We start from the raw sequence: 16510 nt of genomic DNA, 5'->3' as shown, positions 1-16510 counted from the left end.
GTATATGGAGTCTTTATAGTCTCACTAATCAAATTCAATATTCACAAAGTAATAAGTAAATACCCCTAGGTATCTGAAATATAGTAAGTACTATATAGTCTATATTTCAGGTACCTAGGAGTTATTTATTTTTCTAATAGTTAACAGTGAATTCTACTCTCCTATGCTTGGAAGTCATTTGATACTTTGGTATGGGAAAACTTAATAATACCCTTTGGGTCACAAATACTAACGTTAGGTCTGTTAAAATAAGGGAGTCTATAAAAATTAATGGGACTCGATTTTTAGAATAAGTATCCTGATTTTTCTAATGTAATTTTGTTCTTTTCTGCAGGATTTCGTATTCAATTTCAAAGGTAAGTTTGAAACCACATCTATTTTCTGAAAAAAAAAAAATTGAACAACAACAATAATAACAACAATACATACACACAACTGTGGGAGTTTCGGATTTATATTATCCAAAATTAAGTACTGAAAGTAGACAATGCTGAAAAACACGTATGCCAATCACAAACTCATAGGGCAACATTAACTGTGGAATGAAATAGGTGGGTTGCCACTGCCTACCTTTGACTTGCTCTGGTTCACTTAGGGAAATGGAGATTTTCTTAGTGTCTAGCATTTGCAACTCTTTCCACAAGAGGACACTGTGCACCATGACTGTCATCCTGCCTGCTTTGGGTGGAGGCCAGGGCCACCAGCAGAGGTCCTGCTGCAATTTCTGGGGTAGTGGAGAGCAGTGAGCCAAGCGGATGCCTGCAAGGCACGTGAAACTGTCCAGGCAGACAAATTAGGCAGTGTTCGGTGCTCATTCAGCCACGGGGAGTGGACAGGACTGAAAAATTCCTTTCCTTCCCAGGCTGCCCAGAAGTAGCTGCAAGCACTTTTAAGGTAACTGTGTCAAGGACTTATAATGTAGCCAGTAACCCTTTTAAATGTCTGCAGTATTAACATAGCCATATGTGCACCAAGGGGAGGGTTTTTTAGACAGCTGTTGTTTCTTGTGGGTAATATAAGAACACATGTAGTTATCAGTATTTTATTAGAATATTTACATTTTTAAGTGCTGAGATTCTAAAACACCCTTTGGCTACATTCTGTGAATGAATGTGCACCATCACCATGTGGCAAAGGCTATCCCTTCTCCCTCTGATCCCTGGCGATCACGAAGTTCGGAGAGAGGACACCACCAAGCAGCAATCCAAAAATATTCCTCCTTTGAGGCCTGACTTAGGGCAAGGGAAGAGGAAGAAAAATGGACCCTGATAATGATTCTGGCATTTCTCTTGATTGCTACTACTGGCAGAACGGAAGCCTGGACTCTTGGTTCACCGTTGTTGACTGTGCCAGCATCTTCCATTTCTGTTCTCTGGGGTCTTAGGTGATTTGAAAGCACAGCAAAGTGATCAATAGCTAGTCGGGATAATGGGTAGAGGATAACAACAACTGTAGAATAATGGCACTGGGCGCATGAGAAAAGCTAGTGTATCTTGAGTGCCTGATGTACATGCCAGGTACTCACTGCTGCATGCTTTGTAGAGTTGTTTGAATGTGAACTGGGCGGACCTGACTCAGGGCTTGGGCCCTTCTCTATGCAGCCCTTAAAGTTAGGCGAGACTGCATTAAGCTCCAGAAAGACAATGGGGGTTGTCCACTGCATAATCCAATCCCACTTGCTTTCCCCTTTCACGATGTCCATGGTGCTTGCTCCAGCTGCTCAAGGATTTCTTTTGCATCAAAATAATTAAAATAATATATATATATGTAGTTGTATGTTTTTTATAGAAAAAACTCAATGCATGTTTAAATAAATATAAAGATAGGCACAAGAAATAGTTTTAAAAAAATCACCCACACTTCTATAGTTCCAAAGAAATTATTGTTAACTAACTATGTGTGTACCTACATACATAGTTCATGTATATGCCCACAGATATGCACACAAAGCATTTTGTGAAATTTGGATCATAGTAACCATTATTCCATAGCTTGCTCTTTTCACTTGGCACGTTCTGAAGATTATTTCTATTAACAAATACTTGCACAGAGCATTTTTGTATTATTTGTTTGATAGTTTTAGATAGATACTTATAAGTACAGAAGAAGTATAAGATAGTTTTAGATAGATACAGATAGTACAGAAAAGTGCACAAGTGGCAGGTGTGTAGCTTGATCAGGTTTCGCAAAAAGCACAAACGCCTGGGCTTGATGGCTGAAAGTCACAGCTAGAACACCCTCAGCATCCCCAGAGTCCTCTAGACTCCTGTCAAATTGCTGCCTACCCCTCCTCCCCAAAGGTGACATTCTTCTGACATCTTTCCCACATCCCCAGAGATGAGGGGCATGTATCAATGGTGTCATTTTGTGTATACTCATTTATGTCTGCCTTCTCGAGCCTCTCACTGTGAGGCTGATCCATACCATGGCACGTGGGTGTCAGTGGTTCATTATTATGTAATATTACATTCTGGGCACATACGCAATGTATTTTTACTTTTTGCTTTAAATGGGTGTTTGAATAGTTTTCAGGTTGGGACCATTGCAAACACTAATGCTACGGCCAGGCACGGTGGCTCACTCCTGTAGTCCCAGCGCTTTGGGAGGTCAAGGCGGTGGAGCCCTTGAGCCCAGGAGTTGGAGACCAGCCTGGACAACAGAGAAAAACCCCATCTCCACAAAAAGTACAAAATTAGCCGGGTGTGTTGGTGCTTTCCTGTAGTCCTAGATACTCAGGAGGCTGACTTGGGAGGATCCTTGGAGCCCAGGAGGCAGAGGTTACAGTGAGCCGAGATCACGCCACTGCACTCCAACCTGGGTGACAGAGTGAGACCTTGTCACCAAGAAACAACAAGAACAACAAAAACAACAACTATTCTGAGTATTACGGTAGGAGTCTTTTGGTGAACATAAGTACTCATTTCTGTTTGGTTCTGACCAAACAGAATACAGCTGATCCTCTATATCTGCAGGTTCCATATTCTCTGATTCAACTAACTGTGGATCAAAAATATTTGAAAAAAAATAGTAACAGTAAAAAATAATACAAAATAAAGAAGCAGTACAGTATAACAACTATTTGCATAGCATTTACATTGTATTAGGTATTATAAAGAATCAGGAGATGACTCAAAGTATATGGGAGGATGTGTGTAGGTTATATGCATGTGCAAATCCTACACCATTTTATATCAGAGGCTTGAACACTTGCAAATTTTGGTATCTGCAGGGGTCCTGGAATCAATCCCTAACAAATGCCAAGGGAGACCGTATCTAGTCCTAAAAGCTGGGCCAGAAGGTAGCATATCTTCAGCTTTAGACGGTGCCACATGTTTCCAAAGAAGGGGTGCAGGCTTACACTCCCGCTAGCAGTGTGTGAGAGCTCTCATATGTAATAATTTTGACAGGTGCCATGGAATTCCATTTTAGAGAACTATCATCATTTATTTAAAAGTCCCCTCTGATTGGGCACTTGGTTGTCTGTGGTTTGCTTTTATAAATAGCTCACAAATCAACATTCTTTCAAGTACATATTTGTACATATCCTTGATTGTTTCCCTAGCATACGTCCTTAGAGGTCAGGTATGACTATTTTAAATTCTTTGGCTATCCATCGCCAGACTTCCTTCCAGCCTCCAAACCCTAGGAGGCTGCACCGACTTTTGCTTTATTTCAGCAGTTGGCACATCTTTTTCCATAAAGGGCTAAATAGTAAATATTTTTAGTTTTGCCAGCCATATGGTCTCTGTCATAAGGACTCAACTCTGCTGTTATAACATGACTATGGCTACATGTTTAGGTAGTCGTAGACAATATGTGAGCTGATAGGTGTAACCATGTTCCAATGAAACTTTACTTACAAAAACAAGGGGTGGGTCAGATATGGTCTGTGGGTCACATAGTTTCCTGACTCTTGCTTTATTTGGTGAATGGCTTCTGAGAGTTGAGGAGCAACTGGGGAGTGGAGTCCATGGACCATGATAAACTTTCATCTCTCCCCATAATGGGAATGTGTGAATAGGCAGATGTCTACACCTGCCACACAGTGACAGAGCTATAGGTTGCCTGTGTTAAGTTCCACATGTAAGCATACTCTTGAGAGTAACCATGTGAACTACGTAGGTATCCATTGCCAATTAACGTTTGGCAATGTTAATGTCAACAACTAACATGAAGGGCCGGGCGAGGTGGCTCAAGCCTGTAATCCCAGCACTTTGGGAGGCCAAGACGGGCGGATCACGAGGTCAGGAGATCGAGACCATCCTGGCTAACCCGGTGAAACCCCGTCTCTACTAAAAAAATACAAAAAACTAGCCGGGCGAGGTGGCGGGCGCCTGTAGTCCCAGCTACAAGGGAGGCTGAGGCAGGAGAATGGCGTGAACCCGGGAGGCGGAGCTTGCAGTGAGCTGAGATCCGGCCACTGCACTCCAGCCTGGGAGACAGAGCGAGACTCCGTCTCAAACAAACAAACAAACAAACAAAAAACAATTAACATGAACATAAAATGGTCTAATTGTAGGAAATCTGAAAAAGAGAAGACAAATAAAGAAACTAAGACAGAAAGTGGAAATGAAAACTCTGGCTACAATTCAGATGCACCAAAGACCACAGGTGAGTAGGCAAGAGGGGGTGGTAGAAAGACCTGGAAAAGAGAAAACCGGAAGAAGGGTTGGCTTGCTAGATACCAGCTGCACAGGGAGGACAACTTGACAATGGTGGTTATTATTTTTTGGATAAATTTTAGAAGAGATTCTAGAACTTGGAATATTCTAGGAGTAGGTTAACAGTAAAAATCCACCTATTTGTCTAATGCTTAAAATAAAGTGAGGAAGAACCCTGAAACCTTCAAAAAAGTTTGTTTTTTCCCCATGCTTTCTTTTTTGTTTAAAGCCCTCTACATTAAAACATGTGGGGAGGTATTTTAATACATCGGGGGTAACTGCCTCCCAATTTCAAGTAGAGTCAAGTAAGAGATCTGTTCCCCTTGAATGTAACAGGGTGTTGGGAATGCTGGAAAACCAGACCCTCTCTTGGAGAGTCTTGCTGTAGTATCTCATTTTCTTGCCATGGGACAATACAGAGTGATAATGGGATGAGGCCTTCTCTAAGACAGTGTCACCAGGAAGCAGCAGCAGTCGAGTTTTGAAGGCCGAACACAGCCCTGCTCTGCAGGATGAATGGGACAGCTGCCCTCACAGGCTGCTGGGAACACCAAATTCCATGGGAAGGTTTTCAGCCAATCGATTCTCACTGAAGGGCCTAAACATCTTCGTTTTCCACAAAAATTGGAGCTCTATTTTCAGCAGCCCCATTTTTTTGATTTTACCATGGCTGCCTCCCATGTGTATTCTAGATTGCATCTTTCAGATTAAAGAAAATTCCAGAGAGCACGGACTGTTTCCTTTGATAATCTGACCACAGCTTCTTGCAGGTTCCTGTGAGTGAATATTTACTCATTAGTATTTTGAGCAATTAATTATCTTGACAAAAATCATGGCCCAAATCAAACATCTCTGTCTCTTCTATCTCCATTTGTCTGGCATTTATCTTCGTTGATCAGCTGTTGAAGCTTTAGATCATTTTGTCTCTGGGTGAAACGAATGTGTCGAGAAAGAAATTGATTTTGAGTTAGTTTTCCATATTTTTATTTCTTTAAGGAAATAACGTTCTAAAGGGATGGGATCTCAAGGGAATTTAAAACAAGTGTTTATGGTTCAGGATTATGCCAGGGGTACTACATAAAAGCAAATGTGTTTCTTTATAAATCAGAATTGTTAGAGCACACAGCTTGGTTTTTGCCCCTTAATGACTCTAAAATTGTTCTTTTATTGCAGAAACCGCTTCTCCCCCTCCAAAATCCTGTGAATCCAGTGATCCTGAACAAAGAAGCAGTAGCTGTGGCCCTCCTTGACAGGTGGTTTAGACCATTTCCCCCTTTTTGGACTTTTTTGGCCATTTAAAAATTCTTACCTTGTGGTGGGTGATTCTAAAATGGTGCACGTTGTGCATTCATGATGGCGGCACGTTGCCTTTCCTCCCCTCCCCATCAGTTGGTCAGCGTGGAGAGATGGGGCTGAGACATGGACTGTTTCTTGCCCTCAGTAGCAGTGGCTCCAAGGTCAGGGCTGGTTCTGGGTGACAGCTCTGGGTTCACATTTTGGGAGGATGTGACTTGCTTTGGGACATATCCGCCTGAGTTGGCATAAGAGTGAGCAGCATATATAATGTGCCATTTGTTCTCCTCGAGCCCTGTTCTCCCAGGACTCAAGTCCGTTCTGCTCTCCTGGTTACCCGGCTCCCACGTGGTGCTCATCTGTACTTGGACCCTCGGGGTCTTTGGGCTCATGGAAGGATGTACTGGGTTTGAGGATCAGGACAGAGAAAATGTGGCTTGCTCTGCATGCAAGTTCTATGCTGATAAGCTTGAGGGTTGAAAAAATCCTGTCGGGGTTAGAATTTTAGGGGAGAGAGGAGGAATCCTTGATGGTTAAGGAATATGGCCACAATGGCTAAGAGGCTGGAGGTGCCATTAACCTAGATAAGGAATGTTATGGGTGGAGCAGTTTAGGGGGAAAGATCAGACATCTAATCTGGAGCTTGTAGATTCTAAGGTCTCTGTTAGATGTCCACATGGAGACACTGGAAGTGTAGTTGAATTCACCAGTCTGCAGTTCCAGGAAGAGGCTCTAGCTATACATACTGGTTGGTTGGTTGGCAATGTTTTGATGGGAGCTGTCTTTTCACAGGATGGTTCACTTAAAGTAAACAGTCAACTGGCAGCACTGAGAACATAGTATGTTAATTTGCTGATGTAGAGTCAGCACTGGTTATCACACATGAACGAATTAGAGTTTTTTTTTTTTTTTTTTTGAGGGGAGTCTTGCTCTGTCGCCCAGGCTGGAGTGCAGTGGCACAATCTTGGCTCACTGCAAGCTCCGCCTTCCGGGTTCACGCCATTCTCCTGCCTCAGCCTGCCAAGTAGCTGGGACTACAGGCACCCACCACCATGCCGGGTTAGGTTTTTGTATTTTTTATAGAGACGGGGTTTCACCATGTTAGCCAGGATGGTCTCGATCTCCTGACCTCGTGATCCGCCTGCCTTCGTCTCTCAAAGTGCTGGGATTACAGGCGTGAGCCACCGCGCCTGGCCTAGAGTTCATTTTACATCCCAAATCATAAATTAGATAGAATATATATAACCAATACCCCTTTCTGACCTGTACAAATGCAACTTCGAACAAGAAGTATTTCAATGAGATTCTGTGATTTTGTCCCCAATAAGTATAGATGCTATCTTCTTTTAGCTTTTGGAAAAGGTAAACTTGCAGACTGCGTTTCGGATAGCACACGGGGCCAGATGGGTTGGGTTTGTTCTGTTAGGAGCTGCTTTACCTGAGGGGACGGTGCTCAGCAGGTGCCTGTGCGGCCCCTGATCATTCTTTCTTGGCACAAGTATTTACCTGAGTTTCCAGGGAGTTCTGGGAAATAATATTCCTCCCTGCAATTGGGATTCAGCTCAATAACCTACATCTTGCAAGTGATGTGTGTTTTTCAGGCCTGGAGGGAGAAAGGGAGGGCTGATTGATGCTCAGTCATGTACTGGGAAACCTAAGAGGATACTATTAATATTAGTGTCAACACAGGTAGCCAGACAACAAGACATATGAGGGGCCTGGGGTGTAAAGGAAGCTGTGCCTGAGTAACAAATCGTTAGCTCCTGGTACAAGTTCCAGCGACTTTCCTCAGGCTGGGTGTCAGGAAAATGGAGAGGTAATGTTTTTTTCCATCAGGACCACTCTCTTTGGCCCTGATGGAAATCTTTTGATGTATTTAATTTGCATATATCTTTTGATGCATTTAATTTGGAGCTGGAAGGGAAGGTGATGCAAACAGGTTTCCTTTAGAAGGACCAGTCTCTGAGTGAGAGGTAGCGGTGGAAGGGAGTAATTGTCGGGCTGTGAGGTGCCTGGCTGAGGGCTCTTTCCCACCCCAGCTCCAAACATGGACAGCCAAGAGCACATTTAAGCCAACCATGATTTCCACAGCCCTTCTGTGGTTATCTTTGTCTATGAAGTGTGTTTCTATCAGACAAGCCAAAGTGTTCAGGTCTGGTGCTGTGGGGAGGGTATAAGCTGAGAGGAGATTCAGAATAGGGTCATGCCATGTAATTCTCTTTGAGATACATCTAGTATGAATGAGGAGGAAGGGGAACGTGAGGTGCATTTGGATACCCGAGTGGAGAATGACGTTTTGGAGCTCGGAGTGATGCTTCTTGATGCTCGTAGTGTTCTTTTGAACATACACAGGGAGAGAAACTTAAGAGGTTTCTGCTACTGAAACATGTACCCAGCTAAATAATCAATCGGTGGAAAAAGAACAGTGACCCTCGAGGTGCTGAGCCCTGGGGACTGGTAACATATCCTCGTGTTTCTTATTTCCTGAAGGGTTTGTCGTCTTCTAGGGGAGCCGGGCACCTCATCAGAGAGTGCCGAGGCCCTTAAGAAACAAATCAGGACTCTAGGAAGTTGAATTATCTTTGGCTGGGCTAGAAACTAGTGAGGGGTATTAAATAACTGGATCTTTCTACTCATTGTGGGGGGACTTTAGGACAAAGTCCTAAAGAAGAGGTCTATCTTTGATTATGACCAAAGAAGGACTTTGCAGTCATGGGCCCAGGCACAGCCTCCACGTTGCCCATTTGGAGAGCCTGGATACAGGATGTACCATGGGCCGTGTTTCCTGGGAGGCACTTAGAGGAGGAATGAGCAAAATGGGCCACAGGGGAAAGGCTGGGCCTGGGGACACAGCCGTTCCCTTCCATTTCCTTGGTCCAGAGAAGACATAGACCTTGTTGTGGTCAACTGGCCACTTGAGAGCTGCCAGAGCGGCGAAGCCACAGCTTGTAGAAGCAGTCAAGGTGACGTTGGCACAGAGGTTCCTTTTAGGAACTTCCCCCGGCCCTGCAGCCCTGCCAGGCCTCTGTCGCCAGGTTCTTGCTGTGTGGGCTGATGAGAACCTCCGAATTCTGAATTCCTTGTTCCAAGGTGTGAAAACAGTGCAACTGTGCCTTCTTTTCTCAAAACTTTCTCCATTCTGCAATAAGCCTTAGTTCCTTATAGGGCCCAGGAGAGGCAGCTGAGAGCTATCCAGAGTGCCATCTGAGTGTTCCTTTCATCCTCCTCTCCGCATGCCTCAGTATGACTCCAATTTGTCAGAGCCTCCCGCTCTGCTGCCGCATGTTTCCCGCACACAGGCCTCCCAGGCCCAGAGCTGGGGCCCAGCAGGGCTCCTGCCCGAGAAGCCGGCTTGTTAGAGTTCAGGGTTGTTGACTACAGATTGCACTATTTTGCAGACACCCCGCATGAAGCTCAGGTCCTGAAAAGCCTGTAGATTAGACTGAAAGATCTCAAGCTGTGAGCCAGCCTGACGCAAATGCTTTTCCGATCACGGTTGCTGAAGAGCTAGTTGGGTCAGATAAATGGCCTATCCATGGAGACGCGGCAGGCACAATAGCAACTAAAGCTCCAGCTTTGTCTTAATAGATCGCAGAGCAGGATAGTCGGTTTTGTGAACAGGATGGCAACTGCTGATCACATACACTTGCTCTCTGCTTACGCTGCATTCTCCTCTGCTGAAACTGGTGATCTGTTAACACTCAGCAATTTCTGGAGGACTTAACTAATGGATGACTGTTGACTACACACAGGCTAGTCCAGCATTTCTAGGTGCTCAATAAACAGTTACTCATTAAAGTGGGGAATACCTTCCATGCCGAGCATTACGCTGTCACAAGCAAGGTACTATAAGGTGCATGCATGTGCAGATAGACAAAGTTCCTTTGCTTTTTTTTTTTTTTTTTGAGATGGAGTTTTGCCCTGTCACCCAAGCTACAGAGCAGTGGCATGATCTCGGCTCACCGCAACCTCTGCCTCCCAGGTTTAAGCGATTCTCCTGCCCCACCCTCCCGAGTAGCTGGGATTACAGGTGCCTGCCACCTTGCCCAGCTAATTGTATTTTTAGTACAGACGGGGTTCACCATGTTGTCTAGGCTGGGTTCGAACTCCTGACCTCAGGTGACCTGCCCACCTCAGCCTCCCGAAGTGCTGGGATTAGAGGCGTGAGACAGCGTGCCCGGCCTTTTAAAAAGTTTTTTGAGACATGGTCTTGCTTTCTTGCCCAGACTGGATTGCAGTGGCACGATCATAGCTCATTGTAACCTTGTACTCCTGGGCTCAAGGGATCCTCCTGCCTCAGCCTCCCAAAGAACTAGAACTACAGGCACTTACTACCATGCCTAGCTAATTTTAAACATTTTTTTTTGTAGGAATGGGGGTCTCACTGTTTGCCCAGGCTGTTCTTAAACTCTTGGCCTGAAGCGATCCTCCCACATGGGCCTCCCAAAGCATTGGGATTACAAGCACGAGCCACTGCACCTGACCCCTACTTCCTTTGCTGTTAATCCCAATCGGTTATGACAAAAATGTGATTAGATCACTATAGATAAATATACCACCTAAAAATAGCATCATGTTTTAGGTCATTTAGAAAAGTTAAATAATTTCATATCAAACTGCCTTCCCACTCCTTTGTGATTGGGGACACTTTGGTTTTTTCCAGGGGTCCATTGCTTCAATACGCCCCCAGGATGGGGAAATTTGATGTGCCAGGGTTGGCCCACAGGTCGTTGATGAGGCCCTTGGGAAGTCCACATTCATGGTCTTCACCTCTAGACATCAGGACTCAGAGGGCTGAGGAGGTGTTTAAGCAGCTCTGCTTTTTAGGTCAACTCAGTGTGGCTAGACTTAAGGGTTATTGGTTACCTTACAGCAAGAGGTGAATCAGGAGTTTTGGAAAGGGAAGAGTGGCAGGTCCCCAAGCACCAGTCTGCCTCCTCCATAACTTCACCCTGCCCGACGGGTACTCAGCGATTTCGCTTTGCTCAGCATCCTGAGGCCTTCATAATGGCCTGTGCTTACCCACCTGAAGTGGGTGCTACTGGGGTTGGTGGTGCCTGTGCTCTTGCTCTCTCTGCTGGGAGTTAGCTATAGTTCTGCAAGTAGAGAAGTGTCTGGACACTGAGTCCGGAGTCTAGGAAGGCACCCAGCTCAGGGTGGTCTCTGGCGTTAGTTGGAGCAGCAGGTTTCCAGGTTACTTGTACTGCCACCTTCAATGTGACAACCCTCCAGCTCTCTTCCCTGAGTTGTACACATCTGTGTCTACATCTCAAGGCTGCTGTGGGTCTCTGCATACGGCATCTTTGTCATGAATCACCCAGCTCAATTTTAATAACATCCAACAGTTACTAAAACAGGAAACTAGAACTTGAATATTTTAGGAAAGGACAGAATTTGCTGCTGCCCCAGCCTCCTATAACTCCTGCCCCTTTGGCATCCTTTCAGTTAAGGGCCAGCATGCCAAGAGCACACACTGCCATGGAGACGAGCAAGACAAGATGCAGTGGTGAAACCATGTTTTCAAACCCTTAGTTATCCCCTGATGCTTTCAGTGCCTGGAATCCTTAGAAAACTTCAGAAAAGTGGGGGCATGTCTCAGGAGCAGTGTCATGGGAGACAGGCTGGGGTTGGAGTTTTGACCCACCAAAGACCAGGCACTGTGGCCAGGAACTACAGGCACAATGGCTGACATAGGCCGGGTCCTCAGGAGGACGCTGGCTTGTAGACAATGGGAAGAGGCACCAGTTCCTAGAATTCTTGGCCCCCAGGCTGCCTGGAGCTCCCTCTTTTGCTCATCTCCATCTCTAAGCACCCTCTCCTGCCAATTTCTTCCCTGAACATGAGACTTCCTGCTCAAGAAATGGGGCAGTTCTTGTTCTTGCCACCACCTGGCAGAAACGGTGGATGTATTTCCTGAATTCTCTATTCCAGTTTTCCCAAAGAATGCTTGCTGATCACAGAGGTGCACCCGGTGCCTATAAATACCTCTGCCTTGGTACCCTGCTGGCGTAGCAGCAGCTCCCAGTACAGCTCTGTGCCAGGAACACACTGGGTACTTGTTAAAATGCACACTCTTGGGCCTCCGCCAGACTTTCTGGATCAGACTGTCTGGGAGATAGGGCCAAAGAATGAGTATTTTTATCAGGTTCTCCAGGTGATCTGCTTTGAGGTGATCGCTTTTTGTCCCAGGGTGAAAACTCCACAGACATGTATAGCATTGTTTCTAAGGGAATGTGTTCCCTGATATCTAGAAGTTTTCCTGCAAATGTGCATTGAGAATGACTTGCACCTCGTGTGCCTGCTCCACTGACCTTGCTGCAAAGCACAGAGAAGAGTTTGAGATGCTTATGGTGGTGCCATGATCAATGCCAAATGAAAGGCCTTGATACCAAATACTCCACTGTCCATGTGGCACCCTACCAGGGACACTTATTTAAACCTTCCATATTTTAGATGGGTCCTAAAGCACATTACATTAAACATAAATGAAAAAGTAGAATCCTAGACTGTAGAGACTCAATCATGGATTAAATTGTAAGAAGGGTCAGAAGGAAAAGAAGATCGATTTTCAAAACTGGCATATACAATATGACACTTTTCTTCTCTGATTATTTCTCTGATGACTGAATCTACAGTTAGAATATGTAGTACTGACATGGTTTTCTAGACAAGAGTTTCCCTATTGGTTAAATAGAATGAATTTGGGTGTAACTGTAGCTCAAACACATCAGGGTAAAAGTAATAAGTAAAATTAGAAATTCTTACTAAAATTTGTGATCAGTTACTGGGAAAGGCATGCTTTTTTATTTTTATATGAAGCCAGGGGATTTGCAAATGTTTTGTATTTTAGTGAATATTTAAAACAAAGAATCCTCCTTTTCCTCTCTTTGTCCTGTGCCTTAACTCACTGTCAGTGTATTTTTCTGGTTGTTTTAGGAAATTCTCTGTCTCTGTCATTTTCGGAAGGTGGGCATATGAACAACTTGAGACCTGGATCAAGTCTTCCCCACAAATCACCCCCTCATTGAAACAAACAGAAATACATGCTTGATAAACTTAGAAAACAGCGATGTTTGCACAACCCAGCAGTGAAAACAAAAGCAAACAACGCAGGAATCTCTAGCATATTTGCAGCAGAAGGCGCACATCTTAAAGCATTGCTGACATAGTTTCATCTGCTGTCCAGTTTTCTCTGTTATCGGGAGTCAACAAATTAAAAGCATTAACCAGAGTAATTCTAACCTCAAGACTTGCTAGCATTCCATCGCAATGTGAATAATTTATCATGCCCAGTTACATTATTTAATATGTTAAATGCAGCTTCTGTGCCCTGGAACCTGAGCTGCCATTCTCAGGACTGGCAGGAAAAAGGTTTTGCACACATTTTAATAGGGCAATGTTATGAGACAGGCATTGGCGACTCTGGAGGATTAAATGGTTGGTTTGGGATTACATTTCTGAATGAGAACAGGGAAGACTATGTTTCTCCCTGATAGGGAAAGGAGACAGATGGGTGATCTATCTGGAGTCAGTTCTTCAATTTTGTCCCCCTCCTCTAAAAACAATGCATGCTCTTTAAGAAGCTTAGAAATATTTTATATTTTCATAAAAAAATCTAGTCAGTAAAGCAAGAACTTCACAAATCCTGATTCTTGGAATTGGATTGCTCTTTAGGACCTGAACTTGGAAAACTTCTATATTGTGTGTTATCGGAAATAATGCAAGAAAGGAAGAGCTTATTTTAACATTTTTGTTCCTCTCTGTACCTTAATTTTATCTTAACAGATGAGTGAAGCTTCCTTTTCAAGTATGCATTTTACAGTGATCTCAACCAACGAAACTGACTTTTTTTCCTCCTCTGTTGCCAGGAGGCTGATCAATGTCCACCCAGACCAGCAAGTCATCCACAGGCTTCTTTTAATCTGGCCAGTCCTGAGGTCAGGAATACAATTGTAGTACAGCAAAGACTTCCCCAAGCTCCACTGAGCACTTGGCTGACAATTTACAACACGGCGATGACATCCTTCCTTTCCATCCTGAGACTGGCCTGCAGCTTTGCCAACATTACCTGAAGAGGAGATGTCAGAGTCATCAGAACTGATACTTGACAGTGAGAGAAGGAATCGATTTTTCCAGATTTCAAAGTAGAATGTGACTTTTAAGAGGTTTCAAGGTTTTTGTGAATTCCATGAAGTTACTAAGTAAAAGCTGCAAATTCATCATAATTTTTCTTAACACTCAACACTCCTACTTGTGAATCCAACAAATGGTAGATGAAAGTCTGTATTCTACCATGACTTTCAAAAGTTTTTATTATCTTAAAGCATATGAAGATGATATTTATGTATATTTAATATGTAGGGGTATTATTACATATTATCAATGAAATACAAGTATAAAAATTAGGGTCAACCAAAAATCTACAATTGACTTCAAAACTGAGCTCAGTTAAAGTAAGATTCAGTTCTAACATGGATGTGCATGTTCCTAAATATCTTATGATTGAATATTTACATGAAGACCTTCATTTTTATCTGCCCCCTTATCAAACCTATTTGCATTTCCTCAAATGAAAGAGATACAGCTTATGCTTTGCAGAGGATGGACCTCACCTGCTCTGCACACCATGAAAAAACTGGAAATGGGCATTGTAGTATTTAATTTATAAAAACACCAAAAAATGTGTATTGCCTTTAACTCTTCACTATTCAGGTGGTAGTTTAAAGAATCACAGTGTTCAGGAATCAAGCCTTTTCTGAGAAGGAAAACAAGAGCCTTCGGCAAAAATCCTTCCCATCTTCACAATTATCTCTGCTGACTGTACATTCGCCTCATCGAAAGTTAACATGAATGTTGTTATGAAGAATAAATTGCTGCCTTTGCCAAATATTTTTCTTTTTCCATGTAGATACAGTCAGTGAATTTCACTGCTCATTCTACCCCTTCATATTTAACCTAGAGGCAAGACTGTGATTTGACCGTGCTCTGAACTGGTTGGTGCAGATTTCTATGCTGGTTATAATTAGCAACTGCTTTGAGGCCCTCAAGCTCAACCATGCTATTGCTAAAGTAGAATTTGACTTTTAAAATGTGTCAGGATTTTAGTGAATTCCTTACAGATACTTAGTAATAGATGCACATTTGTCATGGCGTTTCTCATCACTCACTCCTGCTTGCTAATCCAACAAATGGTAGAGAAGTCTTACACTACCATGATTTATAAAATACTTTTATAATCTTAAATCACATTCAGCCCTACCCTGGACGGTCCTATAAACTAACAACTAACTGAAGGGATGTATTAGTCTGTTCTCATACTGCTAACAAAAACACACCCCAGACTGAATAATTTTATAAAGAAAAAGAGGTTTAATGGACTCACAGTTACACATGACTGAGGAGGTCTCACAATCATGGTGGAAGGCAAAGGAGGAGCAAAGGTACATCTTACATGGTGGCAGGCAAGAGGGAACTGCCCTTTATAAAACCATCAGATCTCATGAGACTTATTCACTATCATGAGAACAGCCCGGGGAAAACCCACCCCTATAATTCAATTTCCTCCCACTGTGTCCCTCCCACAACATGTGGGGATAATGGAAGCTACAATTCAAGATGAGATTTGGGTGGAAACACAGCCAAACCATATCAAAGGGTATTTCCTGGCACCATGTGGAGCTAGGCATGTGTTTTGATAGGCTTATGCTCATACTGTATCCATTCTGATTGGTCAGTGCCCATACAATGTCTGTTCTAATTGGGCAGTGTTCATGGCTTACTGGTTGTCATCCATTTTGAATATCATCTCTGCTTAGAGGATCCTGAAAAAAAAAGGTCATCTCTTCTAGGACCATGTCCCTAATGTGAGAAAATTGGCTGCCTAGATTCTAGGGAGTAGAACTGAAATGCAAAATCTCAAAAACCCATAAATATTGCTATATCATATTCCTAAGAGTCTTTTCAAGGGAAAAAGTTGCCAATTCAACTGGTCAAAAATGAGACTCATTTATTATACTAATTTCTTTATTCCCTGTCAAAATGGTTCTGACTTTTCACTATCATTCTTGAATGGATACAAGGAGAAGAGAAAGACAAGAAGGTTCTTGAGTCTCTTTAGGCAGAGCTAGTGGGTGAATGCTATACTCTTCACTTAATAATTTATTCTCCTTAAACCACCACAGAAGTCAGATCCTAAGATAAGGCAAATGATATGTCATTTATGCTTTTGTAACTTTGCAGCACCTCCTATTACTGCAAGTGTTCAGTAAATATTGACATCAAACTGGTCAATATTAAGAAAGGCTACATATTAAATACAATAAATATTTTTGATTTGCTTGCTGTAAGAAGAATATTTTGTGGCAATTTTGAGAGTCCAAGGGGTTGCATATAAAATATAATTGAAATTTAAGTTTTGAAATCTGGAGGACAATGGTAAGTAATTTCCACAGAAGTTTCTCCAACTTACTACGTGCTCGTTGAGTCACACTCAAACTATTCTTCATTTATCAGATTATGGGATTTTTTTGTGGTGTCACTTATGAATAGGTTCTTCT

General features: G+C 43.1%; 1 protein-coding gene across 1 annotated transcript in view; it reads left to right on the top strand.

Moving 5' to 3' along the window:
• The window catches only part of IGSF5 (immunoglobulin superfamily member 5), a 40266-nt gene extending 25623 nt beyond the window's left edge, over nt 1–14643 (top strand). The window contains exons 5-8 of the mRNA XM_025380443.1: nt 335–356; nt 4520–4611; nt 5835–5914; nt 13823–14643. Coding sequence (XP_025236228.1) covers nt 335–356; nt 4520–4611; nt 5835–5911 — 191 coding nt within the window. The 3' untranslated portion in view covers nt 5912–5914; nt 13823–14643. The remainder of the gene's footprint in view (nt 1–334; nt 357–4519; nt 4612–5834; nt 5915–13822) is intronic.
• The last annotated feature ends 1867 nt before the right edge of the window (nt 14644–16510 follow it).

The sequence above is a fragment of the Theropithecus gelada genome, chromosome 3, assembly GCF_003255815.1.
Source record: "Theropithecus gelada isolate Dixy chromosome 3, Tgel_1.0, whole genome shotgun sequence".
Taxonomy (NCBI): Eukaryota; Metazoa; Chordata; class Mammalia; order Primates; family Cercopithecidae; genus Theropithecus; species Theropithecus gelada.
Note: the sequence above shows the minus strand (reverse complement) of the source record. Positions and strands in the feature narration are given on the sequence as shown.